Source organism: Haliotis rufescens, unplaced genomic scaffold (genome assembly GCF_023055435.1).
Source record: "Haliotis rufescens isolate VD_foot unplaced genomic scaffold, xgHalRufe1.0.p SCAF_7, whole genome shotgun sequence".
Lineage (NCBI taxonomy): Eukaryota > Metazoa > Mollusca > Gastropoda > Lepetellida > Haliotidae > Haliotis > Haliotis rufescens.
Genome location: NW_025964361.1, coordinates 21,535,357 through 21,549,334, shown reverse-complemented (window position 1 = coordinate 21,549,334; position 13,978 = coordinate 21,535,357). Strand labels below are relative to the sequence as shown.

The 13,978-nt window shown below is 39.9% G+C and overlaps 1 protein-coding gene across 1 annotated transcript in view; it reads right to left on the bottom strand.

Annotated features, from left to right (window-relative positions):
- Window positions 1-13,978, bottom strand: part of LOC124139839 (F-box/WD repeat-containing protein 7-like) — a 51,799-nt gene that overhangs the window by 24,629 nt on the left and 13,192 nt on the right. Inside the window, exons 2-3 of the mRNA XM_046507211.2 lie at window positions 7,663-7,794; window positions 435-574 (exon numbers count right to left, since the gene is read on the bottom strand). Coding sequence (XP_046363167.2) covers window positions 435-574; window positions 7,663-7,767 — 245 coding nt within the window. The 5' untranslated portion in view covers window positions 7,768-7,794. The remainder of the gene's footprint in view (window positions 1-434; window positions 575-7,662; window positions 7,795-13,978) is intronic.

Here is a 13,978-nt window from a genome sequence, read left to right as displayed (position 1 = left end):
TGAGTCAAGTAAAATATTGGCTGGGCTATGGGGTATGATAACATGTTTTTGTGATACAAGCATAGAAATAAAAGAGTTTTTACAAAACACAGATTCATGTTAGTAGGAGGATATGGCACAGAATGACTACCTCTGTTTTCACCTGTGTCAGTTTTCAAAGAATAGTTACCGTCAATAAATATTTGAACAAAGAAAGGTATTTTAATCATGCAAATCATATCTTTTAATTATTACTCTATTATCATGAGTTTATTATTAAGGCAGGGACTTACATCATTCCCACGTATTTTGTGGCAGAAATGTTTCAAATGTCAACTGATCATAAGCCTTCCCTCCCTATTTGGTGAATGACTGGTGAGCATGCATTGGTGGTTAAAGTGATCATTGTTTCATCTGAACAATGACCAAAAAGCAGAAACCAAAGTTGAACTTGCCTGTTTTCCCCAGAGTTCCGAGATTTGGTCGTGGAAGTCAAAGGTCGACAGGATAGTCTTCTTTTGTTTTGATCTACAATGCTGCTGCCGATACCAGCTACCTGGTTTAAGGCACCGATGTTTTCAAAAGCTCCTAACTCCTGAAATCATAGCATAAAAACATCAGCTCTACATCTACAGTTCATCAATGCAACAAATTGATAGCAAGATGATTCTTCCATGGAGTGAGTGAGTATTTCAGCAATATTCCAGCAATCTCATGGCGGGGGACACCAGAATGCTTCCACGGAGCAGTGTCTATCTGGACAAATCTGTTTTCACAGAAAATGTCTATATGAAGCATATGACCTGATATCTGAGTCTGTTTTGAGTGATAAATTATTGTAAAACAATTCTTCATTAATTAAAACGGATCTCTCAATCAACTTCACTCAAAGTAGTCAGAACAAATCAAACCACAAAGTTTAAACATTCAATTCATTATGAAACAACAAAGGTGACACAACACTGCTACTAGGCATTATGTCTTGTAAAGGCATTCTTTATGAGCATGTATCAAGCTGAAAGTTTATCAGTTGTGATCAGTTTCACTAAGAAACAAGATGACCACCATGCCTGACCTTCCTGGTAAAAGATCAAAGAAAACTGACTCCCTTTATGTGGGATGCTGAAGTATGTGCATACTGCATAGTATCCATCATTATACAATTTTATAACCCAGCTAAATGTCTCTGAATTAACAGAAATTTATCCAACAAAAGATTATCTGAGACTGTCAGACATTCAATTTCTCAAGGCTGTGGACAGGAAATTTATTAACTTTGCCATTACCATTTCGTGAAGAATTCATCAACATGACCGAGCTGAAGACAATAGAAAACAAATGCAGCTGACAGCGATTACATTTGAAAAACTAGTGAAAACAGGCCTTTTTTAAACTGAAAAACATTGTGCAATCCAGGATCTGCTTTTAATGTTTCTTTAAAAAGATTGATGTGAACATTTGACTGATGTAGAAGTTGTCTTTGATAGGTATTTAGAAGTTGGAAGAACATGAATACATGACATTTTTTATGGATAGCAACTTCTACATCGTACTTCGTTTCAGAGCTGCTTCTTGCTCTTCCATCAGGTGAATACTGAGTAAGTGCCAAGAGTTACTATGTACATACAATGGAAGAAGTCAATGGGATAAATAATCCTATCTCATTGGCCTTGTCATGATATTGTTATCTTTGTACATTCATCCCACCTTGTGTTGTGTAAACATATCATATCATATATATATAAACTTAATGCACTTTCTCAGCATTCATCTGATGAAGGAGCAAGAAGTAGATCTGAAACATTGTGACAAAGACAAAAAGAAGTTGCTATCTATAAAAGAAAAGAGTCATGTATTGATGTGGAAGTTGACTATGTTGTTTATTGTCAATGGTGTCACAAATCAGATTCTACTTCCTATTGTAAGAGGCTGTCAAACATTTTACAATATTAAAAAAATAATAATGATTCTGTTTCCAGTCAAAAGAAATCTATGACCTGGACAGACAATGGCTGTGTTCAGTAAATGTCACCACATATCGTTTTGGTTAAATGAGCATCTGAGCATCAACAAGCTAATGGTAAAAAATTAGTAATTACGAATGTGACATTATTTGGCTTATTTTATGTTGGATCAAGTTTTCTTTCAATGTAAAAATGACAACAATGGCATCATAGAGGATGAAATGTCAAACAAAATGTCTGCCACCAACTCATCGTCAACTGCAAATCAACAATCTATACACATAAACTTGCACACAATAACCTTACCAGCAGCAACTTTATATCCTGTCTATGTACTTGATATAGAAGTCATTAGTGCTCTAAATATTTTTTAAAAAAACAATCAAATCAGTCTTTAACTTTAATAGCTGTCATCGCCTTTGGCAAAAGTCTTAAAACATTTGGGAGTTCTGATTTCATAATGACACTGAAAGACAAAAGATGCCCAGCTGAAAAATCCCAAGATGATATCCAGTATCAAAATGAGATTCTGTCAAAGATTGTTATGTTCAAGCAGCAAGGTTTTCAGCACAAAACACATGTACACTATGACCTGGCAGGTTACTTCCAGCGTCTTCAAGGCAGAATGATTAACACCACCCCAGCAAACCTACACTAACACCTGGATCCATTCCCATGGTTTTCATGACCTCATACCTGCTTGTGATTTTCGTTACCCAAATTTGATTTGCTGCACTACTCAGTCTAATGGACCAACCTGAATTGTGAGTTACAAACAGCCTCAATGTTGAGTTGGCGATATCAACAACATGGTGGCCATTCCCATTTATTACGACAGAGTTTGCGAGAAATTTAACATTGAAAAACTGACTGGCACACAAAAGAAAGCCTTTCAAAATAACTTCCTCCTGCCTTACCCATTTTCTTTTTATTTATCTCTCGCTGTCTGATTGGTCCAAAAAATGGACAAGGTCGGGTAATTTAAGATCTTAAGTGAGTGAGTGAGCTGGGTTTAACGCCGCTTTTAACAGTTTTACAGTTATATCGTGGCATGTAAGGTTAATGAGGGAGGACAGCCTGATGGAGGTCTCAGGCGTTTACCACTTTGGTGAAACCCACAAGCACGGGTATGGTGTTGACAAACCTAGAAACAAAATCGGGGTGAGTCAGGATTCAAACCCACAATCATAGGTTTCTGGCGTGCCCAAAGGACTGAACTCTGCACAGCGAATCGCGGCGACTTAGCCAACAATGCCCCCTAAGACCTTTAGAACCTTGGGAATGGATCCAAGGGTTAATGTAGGTTTACCTAAATGCGAGCCCTAGAGATATAGAGGATTCTGAAAAATGTTAGAATCTGCACATTAAATTAGCAGGGTTAGAAAAAAATTTGATGACACTTAATATGCAAATATCTACCAAATGGGGACAAGCATGGGTTACTTGGGACAAGCATGGGCTTCTAGGGACAAACATGGCTACTAGGGACAGGCATGGGCTACTAGGGACAAGCATGGGTCACTAGGGACAACCATGGGTTACTTGGGACAACCATGGGCTACTGAGGAAAAGCATGGGTTACTGAGGAAAAGTATGGGCTAATAGGGACAAGTATGGGCTACTAGGGACAAGCATGGATCACTGGGGACAACCATAGGCTACTTGGGACAACCATGGGATACTGAGGAAAAGCATGGGTTACTGAAGAAAAGTATGGGCTAATGGGGACAAGTATGGGCTACAAGGGACAAGCATGGGTTACTGGGAACAAGCATGGGCTACAAGGGACAAGCATGGGTTACTGGGGACAACCATGGGATACTAGGGACAACCATGGGCTACTGAGGAAAAGCATGGGTTACTGAGGAAAAGTATGGGCTAATGGGGACAAGTATGGGCTACAATGGACAAGCATGGGTGGGGTCACGGGGGACAACCATGGGCTACTGATAAAAAGCATGGGTTACTGAGGAAAAGTATGGGCTAAATGGGATAAGCATGGGCTACTGGGAACAAGCATGGGGTATTGGGGTCAAGCATGGGCTACTGGGGACAAGCATGGGGTATTGGGGTCAAGCATGGGCTACTGGGGACAAGCATGGGGTATTGGGGTCAAGCATGGGCTACTGGGGACAAGAATGGGGTATTGGGGTCAAGCATGGGCTACTGGGGACAAGCATGGGGTATTGGGGTCAAGCATGGGCTACTGGGGACAAGCATGGGGTATTGGGGTCAAGCATGGGCTACTGGGGACAAGCATGGCGTATTGGGGTCAAGCATGGGCTACTGGGGACAAGCATGGGGTATTGGGGTCAAGCATGGGCTACTGGGGACAAGCATGGGGTATTGGGGTCAAGCATGGGCTACTGGGGACAAGAATGGGGTATTGGGGTCAAGCATGGGCTACTGGGGACAAGCATGGGGTATTGGGGTCAAGCATGGGCTACTGGGGACAAGCATGGGGTATTGGGGTCAAGCATGGGCTACTGGGGACAAGCATGGCGTATTGGGGTCAAGCATGGGCTACTCGGGACAAGCATGGGCTACTTGGGACAAGCATGGGGTATTGGGGTCAAGCATGGGCTACTGGGGACAACCATTGGCTACTGAGGTCAAGCATGGGCTACTGCTGAGCTAATTAAGAACAATGTTGGATAAATCATGAAATGTGCTGTCACACAAGGAAACAGATGGAAAATGAACACACACAATGCACAGTAAGATTCCCAAAATAAAGCTGGGATCCCTATTTTAGCTGCTCTTATGACCAACAGATTCCTATTTCAGCTGCTTTTACGGTCAACAGATCCCTATTTCAGCTGCTTTAATGACCAACAGATCCCCATTTTGGCTGCTCTTATAACCAATAGATCCCTATTTCAGCTGCTTTAATGACCAACAGATCCCCATTTTGGCTGCTCTTATGACCAACAGATCCCTATTTCAGCTGCTTTTATGATGAACAGATCCCTATTTCAGCTGCTCTTATGACCAACAGATCTCCATGAGAAAAGGGAATGATCTTTATGTATCAGAAAGTTGCTTCCAAATATTAATGAAGGGGGATTTTCCTTCTAAGACATTTGATAGCCAGGAATAAACACATGGAGTGATCTCTTTCAACACCAGTCAACCAGAAGCTTTTACTGCTGTGACAAACCGAGTTCCCAGAGACTCTTGTATGGTAGATGAAGCCAGCATTTATAAAGGATATTATCTGCTTGTAATACATCTTTGCAACTACATGTTATACACCATTTGAAAGGTCTAATCCTACTGTTTATACATATGAAACTTATGTTTATCATATCAATGCATATACAACTTAATTAAGCTTGTTGTAAATAAATAAATGTAAGCTAACACATTCATAATGTCCAGATTAAGGACCATGGAAGCCAAAATTTGATGATTTTCGGCAAACATAAGATTTCATAAAATCCACTTACCTCATTCGTTTTTATTTTCTCTTTACATGATTGAATTGTGTTTTAAAAAAGAATGATAAATAGTATCTGTCATTACCCATTTGCTGATAACAGCTGCTGTCCGCTCAGTAACATGAGGAAATACCTCCCTTTCCGAAGCTTCGTATGAATTACACGTGCGTATGAGCCTTTGATGTCAGGCATTATCAGACAGCTTAGATATTCACCTACATGATAGTAACTTCCCCTGGTGTCTTTTCGTAGCTGTAACAATGACATGCGATTTTACTGGATAGAAGTTGGTTTCTAATGACGCTTTCTTGCTTAAATCTGCTTCAAGGTTTGTGATTGGCATGAACTAATAAATCAGCCAATCACATTACAGTAATGGTACCATCCTCGTGTAAGATAATTTTCAGATTTTGATGAAAGGTTTTGGTTAAATCATGTTATTCTCAGCGTTTTGAGAAGTAAATCATGATCTATAGTACTTATCATATGGAACTTCCTGGATGTATCATGCTAGGTTACGAGCTGTGACAAAGATTTCTCTTTATATTTTGGCATTAAACATTGTGTCCGAGCCAATAAATCGAGTCTACGAAAGATATTATTTGACTTACATTACACGTGATTGCACAAGAAGATGGAAATAATAACTTAGATTAGTTTGACAACTTTTAGATTTCTGTTTCTTATTTTTTACTTCATAAAATATTATATAATATTTAAAGCTCTCTAGTTGCTTGAAACATCTTTTTTTGCTCTTTGACATGTTCGATGTGGACCTTATGTCTAAGGGTGTGTCGGAGAATTTTATTTTCAACAACATTGCAGAAAATAGTGAATATTTTTTAATATATTGATAAAATATTGAAATGCAATACGTATTTGAGACATTGTGAAATGTGATAAATTTAATAAATGAATGATATGACAGGTAGTTATTATATAAAATTATACACTATTTTGATGTCATGACAGCTTGGTTGGTGTACTGGCCTGCAGTGTTAAAAGAGTTAAGGTAAAGAGACAAAAAAGGGTCTAATGTCCCGTTCAAGACTTCTGCACTTATGTATCGGGTGCACAGTCTTCTTGTACTAGCTCCGGACTCATGCCGGTTTTACAGTGCTTGCAAACTGAGATACCATTCAGCAGTTTCACATGCATACCAATCCTCACTCCCAGTCCTTGCCCCAAGCCCTCACTCCTGGCCCTTGCCCCAGCCTGCGCCCTCACTCCCAGACCTCACACTTGCCCTTGTACTCACTCCTAGCCCTAACTCCCATCCCTCGCCCTCACTTCTAGCCCTCACTCTGAGCACTTGCGCTCACTCCTAGACCCTGCCCTCTCTCTTACCTTCACACTCACTCCTACCCCTTGACCCAACCCTCACATCAGCCCTCGTCCGCAGTCCCTAGCTCTTGCCCTTAATCCTAACCTCTCCTCGCCTTCACCCCAAGCCCTCGCCCTCTCCCTCACCTAGCGCGAAGCCCTCATCCTGAGCCCGAGCCCTCTCCCTCACCTAGCGCGAAGCCCTCATCCTGAGCCCGAGCCCGAGCCCCAGCCCTCACCTAGCACCAAGCCCTCATCCTGAGCCCGAGCCCGAGCGCCAACCCTCACCTAGCGCCAAGTCCTCATCCTGAGCCCGAGCCCGAGCCCCAGCCCTCACCTAGCGCCAAGCCCTCATCCTGAGCCCAAGTCCTCGCCCTCGCCCCAGCCCTCACCTAGCGCCAAGCCCTCATCCTGAGCCCAAGCCCGAGCCCGAGCCTGAGCCCTGGCCCACATCGACAACGTACATCCACGAAGAACTAGACCCATGGACAAGATGGAACTTCAAGGTTGCACCCAGCTACACTGTTCACGAACTGGCACCTTAAGAATTGAATACCAGGTTAATTGCAGTTTTCCACATTAGCCACTAGTCTGCAGTCTGAGTCTAGTAAATGTTGGGTTTTTTTGTCTTGTAGATGTTATTATAGAAACAATAGCTCATATATGAAATACTAGCTGACCCAGACTGTAACAGCAACCAACATGACTTGAAAAATAATTGCATTTGAGGATAAACTTAAACGTCTTCTCAAATGTGCAAGAACATGCAAAAAAAAGTCCATCTAAGCTGGAAGAAAGCTATTTGATGAAATTGAACCAACTCAAAATGTTTTGCGTTAGAGAAAATGTTTTTCAACTGACAAACATGTCATCGCTATAGGATATCCTCTAAGCTACATAGGAAACAGAATTACATGAACAACAACACAAAGCTGGTATATCCAAGCTGTACTTACCTTTCTGTGCTTGACAATGGCTTCAGCTTTGCGTGTGCCAACACCCACTAGTGTCTCGAGCTCGCTGACTGTTGCTGTGTTAATATCCACTCTGCGTCTGGCCATTCTCTGCTGGTAGTAGCCCAACTTGCTCTGAGGACACACAAGTATTCCCAATATCATCTGCTTGTTCCATCAGATAAAATATATATATTGTTAATAAACTGTTTACTTCCAACAAATGGCAATCCTCTAAATCCTCTCATCTAAAGACCCCCATCATCATCATCATCATCATCATCATCATCATCATCAAAATGGACAACAAATACCAGAAACCATATACTAATATATGGTCTCTGCAAATACCAACTGGAATCTGAAAATAGTATGCATGTTATTGTTAAGCTGTTGTTGTTTAAGAATGGTATCAACACTGACTGTATCCTCATATTGTATTGATACCACCATGACCACTGAGGGGAGGATTCCTGGGAATAATAGGTCCTCACTCCTCAGTATCCCATATTTGCTGTAAATCCATGAAGATCCAGGTTGGAATAGGTGGGTGAGGTGAAATGGGATTTCAACAATGTGTTCAAGATTATTGTACTAATATAGTGACTTGCATGTACATGTGTGTGTGTGGTTGTTTGAACTTGTCTGGACTAATGCTGATTTTTATAGTGCTAGCCCCCTGAAATACCATGCTGCAGTTTGACATGAACACCCCACTCACACACTGTATACTGACTCTGAGCTGACCCATCTTTGTTTAAGACCCTTAACCCCCCTGGATGCCATTTGGACATATATGTCCCTACACAAAACGCAGTTGCTGTGCCAGAGGGACATATATGTCCTTCTGAAACATCATGTTAAAAGAATTGAAATAAAATATTTTTGGATTACCCCAAGCCCATAGCAATTGCAACATCGCAAAAAATAGTAAATTTTCAAAACATCAAAAACACAGAAAAGGTACCGCAACTTTTCTACTTTGTCCCTTAGTCAGTATACATGTTCCTGATGAATACGTTCTGCACACATTCATAACCTTTGTCTTATAATAATTAGTTGTCATCATTCTGATGATAACACATGGTACTTAAACATGATTCAACAAACAAGGATAGGAACTGATTGAACCATGATAACTGTTGAATAGAATCAAGTGCAGGCAAGTAGCATGTTTCCCTCCTATAACTGTAAAACCATAGATGCTGGAATTCAACATGTTTAAGGTGTCTTTAATAAACTTCATATCTTTTATTATGTGTACAATGCATAAATTTCACGTTAAACTCAAACATGACTGAGTCAATTGACGGAGTATGTATTTCCCCCATGTACCTTCATGAAGAGATACAAAGCACAGCGCTTGGCGCCATGCAATAACCTGACAACACCAGATTGTTTCATTGTGATAATGGACAATGCTAGTGTACCATGATCTATCATTTCACGTCAAGAATCTTCCAAAACGTACCTATCACCTTTTCAATGTGTTTTTCCTGCTTGAACTCACATTTTAGAAAGAGTACCATGATTATTGTATCACATGAAACTGACTTAATGTTTATTGCTTTGTATTCAAAGCAGTCTAACAAATATCAAAGCTGCATGTGCTTACAAAGATATATTGTATAACAACTCAGCATGCTCATATGCTGCAATCACATGTTGCACAGCTTACACCCACACAAACATCACATCTACACAGCCGTCATGTCTAAGGGTGCGCTGGATTACCAGTATATCTGAAAATTGAGGTTCACTCGTAAATATCCATGATACGTATAGTGAATCTCACCCCAGTGTCTTTTGATATGAAGTATATCAACACTCATTGAAAAAAGTGGAAAAACTCTGAGGCTTGCCAGTTTGTAGACAGTAATAAGCAGTGTCTTAAGTGTAAAAAGTACTGCTAACAGCTTCAGTAGCAGAGCCATTAGTGATGTCATTTGCTTGTGACATCATGGTAACCTATGACGTCACAATGGTCTGCAAAGCATTGTGATGCAATTTCATTGCAGCGATATCTTCAAGCCATAATTACTGTGGGAGCCAGTTTTGGATAATAAATCACATTCTACCATGAATTTGGAATTTACTTGATTCTGATGGGTCAATCAGAGGCTTATTAATCACAATCACACCCCCTATGATTGAAACAGCTGGTTTGACGGCCGCATCACCGCTGAAGCTAATATTCATAGAATAGTACTATTTTCAGTCATTGTCGGTAAGCATATTTAAATAATTATATCTACAATTACAGGTTACAAAATAAACAGATGCGGTTACGACAATATTCAAAGGATGTGTGGCAATATATTTCGTGCAGAAAACATGATAGAAATCTAAAAAGGGAATGTATTTACGTTTTGGAGACAACAGAGACAACATACTGTGTTTTCAATGTAGACCTAGGTTATCTGTAGATTTAACCGCACTAAATTTAACATTTGAAACCTCACTCTGCGCATTCGGTTCCAAATTCAATTTAGCGTTGTTAAATCTACAGGTAACCTAGCTCTACGTTGAAAACACAGTATGGTTATGTCCTAAATATCATTTTGTAATGCTTGGAAAATGGGGTTATTTAAAACAGCGATTTTTATCATGTGTTATTTTACTGTTAGTTAAGAACTTGCCAAATTACCTGGAGTGTTCATCTTGAACATGCATTCGTGCGTATTTATGGAATTAGTAAACATAACGTTGTACCAGCATCTTGTTTTGTTCCGATTATGAACTTCAATTCATACACTGGCCAGGGGTTGAAAAATTATTAAAAATGTTACTTGACCAAGGGCAAGTATGACCAACATTCTCACTTGCCCTATTTTAAAATGTACTAGCCCAAAATCAAGCTAATAAATTCAGTAAAATGTTACTGCTGCAGAACTGAGAATAAAATTATGAAATTTGAACATCCATCAATAAACGTTCTCTTACGATTGCAAGCGTGTATGTTTGGGTACTTGGAACAAATGGTGCACTTCATGACTTTCGCTGTGTCATCATACGCAACCCAAGGAAACTGGTCTTTCCACCCAGCGATGAATGTTCGTTTTCGTTTACATTCGTCATACTTTTTATTCTTTGCCGACATACAACTTTCGGAATTTCCCTCTGCCTTCCTTTTAAGTTCGTCCCCACCGCCAAAGAAACTTAAAATAGACCGCTGAGACATGATCGGCCATGTGCGGTACTGGCAATATAAATTGTTATTGCAGATACCCCTCTGGGTGCTAATGAGGCAAAGGGAGGCTACTCTGTCCTTTACTAGCTTACTCATTTGAAACAACAGATTTACTTACAGTGATCCCTCGCTATTGCACTCTTCAATATAGCGCTAACTCGGTTATGGTGTGCGGTAACACATGGTTCCCAAAACTTATATACACTTTTAGTAAACTCAAGTCACTGACACGATGTCATTTCCCCATCGCAAAATCATTACCACCTGTACGCAACACCGGAAATACCAATCAACAAATTCCGCAATTAAATCCTATTATTACTATCTGGTTATAAAAAAACCACGATTGTACCTTGACATATGTTTGTAGCATACTTTATTAATTTTATTTAAAATTTCATTCAATACAGTTTAGATCAATTTTGCCGAAATCGTGCGTAAAGGGGTCGATAGATCGCACAACTCGCTGTTATTTACAGCAACCACGGTCAGCGCCTCGAATGAACTTTAGTTGACAACGAAAAGAAACACATATTAAATAAATGCCATACTTTCACTCGTTAAAAGTTCCGTTTGTTGTAGTTCGACAAAATTATATTTCATCAAAGCTCGGCCTAACGAAGCATCTAAAGTCGGAAAATGTTTCAACCTGGCGTTACAATTTCCAAGAAATTCCATTTCCAAGAAACTTGTGCCATATATGGAAGTGTTAACAATGAAACAAGCCTGGTTCTCGTTGTTGACCTGCCTGACATCGAAATGTATTAATCCCATTGGTTGACTGGCGTAGCTGTATGCAAATTACATTGTCAGTCTGGGACACTAACAAAATATTAGCCAATCAAATACCGTAACATGATCACATGATTACATTCGCGTGAAACTTGACCCAGTTCATTTTGTGTGCTCTACTTGTCCACGGGCATGCTAGAAAACGTATATTACACGCCCGACATCTAAACCTTACTTGGCACGGGCGTCGGGCAATGGTATTTTTCAACCCCTGCTGGCATTTCAAATTGCTTTTGAATTCAAAATTTAGAATTATACAACATACGGGGATACATATCGCAATATGGCCTTGTGCATCATACAATATTGTGATACACTTCAAACCTCTAATAATACCTATATCTGCCTGTACACTCGGAAATATGTCCTATCGATAACGTATAAAGATATAATATATATATATCAGTTTCAAGAGTGGAAAAAAGTATGACTTATTACAACTAATCAGTTCCAAAATGTGCCTGACGAGGGAAGCCTGGGACAGGTTCGAGGAAGCAGTGTTGTTTCAGGTTCCATGTAATCCTGGTAATAAAGATGTTGAAGGAGGCAAGCAGACAGGGTAAAGTTGACTTATCATAATGGTTACTGGTGTGCAAAGGAGGTAGTATGGATGCATAGATGACAAGTGTAATGACTTGTAGTTGTATATGCATTAAAATCAACAGGTGGAGGTGAGGTGAAATTTATCGTTGCATTCAAGGTTCTTGAACACGTGTGAGTGAGTACTACTCTCGGACCCACACACACAGTGTAAACTGACTCTGAGCCAACCAGTCCTTGTTTTATCCCTATACCGGTATGCCAAGCACTATCAGCCAACACAAGTACCATCTCTTAATGTCCTTTGGTATGATCAAACCATTTACCTTCCGCTCTCCAGACAGACACTCTATCCACAACACATCTAGATTCTAGTTTAAATACCCATCCTTCCCTGATCGCAACGTGCATAAGAAGACACATGACTTCATCATCTATTGATCATGACTGAACCTGATAACAGACACAAACATTTATCAATCTAATGTCCACATTATGCTCTATGAAAATGGTTCGTAATCGTCTTGACTTCTGTTCCGCGCTCACATAATGACATGGAAGACATGACAAAATCTCTTTGTAGCCAGCATCTAATGTCTCCTGGACTTCAGGACTACCCCATGATTACACCACCACCTCTTACCACATTCACAGAGCCATCTGTGATGTCCTGGGGACAGAAATAGAAACATGAAAGCCGTGATATACTTGAAATAATTGAAAGAATGTTATTGTATATGTGCTGATTACTACGCTCTTCACATTGTTTGAAGTTATATTTATAACATGATCAATATTATGCCTTGTATGGGACGGGTTGTGTAACTACTCATCACATCAATAATGAACACTTAATTAGTTTAATTCATGGAGAGATAAACAGCAGTTTACTGATTAACGGTTCCTTACATGAACTAATTTTCCTGAAAATTGTATCTACCCAATTCAATTTACAGGGAGCCAAAAGACTAGGTCACATATATGGCTTTAAGTCACAAATAATAAATTTAGCTACTTTTTTCAAAAGTAGTCAGGGTTTTACGCAACGCACAAATGTGCATCCATTATGCACAAACGTTGAGATCTGGTGCAGAAATAGAATACAAAAATATTTATTGTACCTACAGTGCATCAAGAGCCGGCGTCATTCATTCATCAATCATGACCACTGACGACATGACCATTGATTCATTCCAGGATTTAAAGCAATTATCAAAACATACAGTGTATTTTTACAGTAAAATACACTGTTTCATTACTTTACAGGACCCTCATATTGCCTGCAAAGACCCTTAAAATTAATTATTGGGAGTCCCCTAGATAGCCACTTTTGTAAGTCAAGGTAAAACCCTGTGCATGCGTTGTGCAAGCTTGTCTGTACTTATACTGGTTTTGTACTGCTTTCCTACTGAGGTACCATGCCACAGCTCTAACATGGATGCCCCACTCTGACAGATCATCTTGACTACAAACCGGCCAGTCCTTGTTCTATCCTCTTAATGCTGAAGGTAACAACAAGCACTATCTTTTATTTGTACATCCTTTGGTATGATGCAGGTGGTGTCAGGCTCAACCCGCTGACCTTCCACTCTCTTACCATCTACTCCACAGAAGCATTTAGTTATTAGATGCAGGGTCTGACGCAAAGCACAAATGTTGAGGTTGGACGCAGAATATACTGCATCCCTTGAAATGTTAGAACTTCAGCATACCAGCAATAATAAAAGCTTGATAAAGGAACTGTAAAGTGCAGGATGAAAAGAAGTTGAAATATGATCATGTTAATATTGCCAGTGT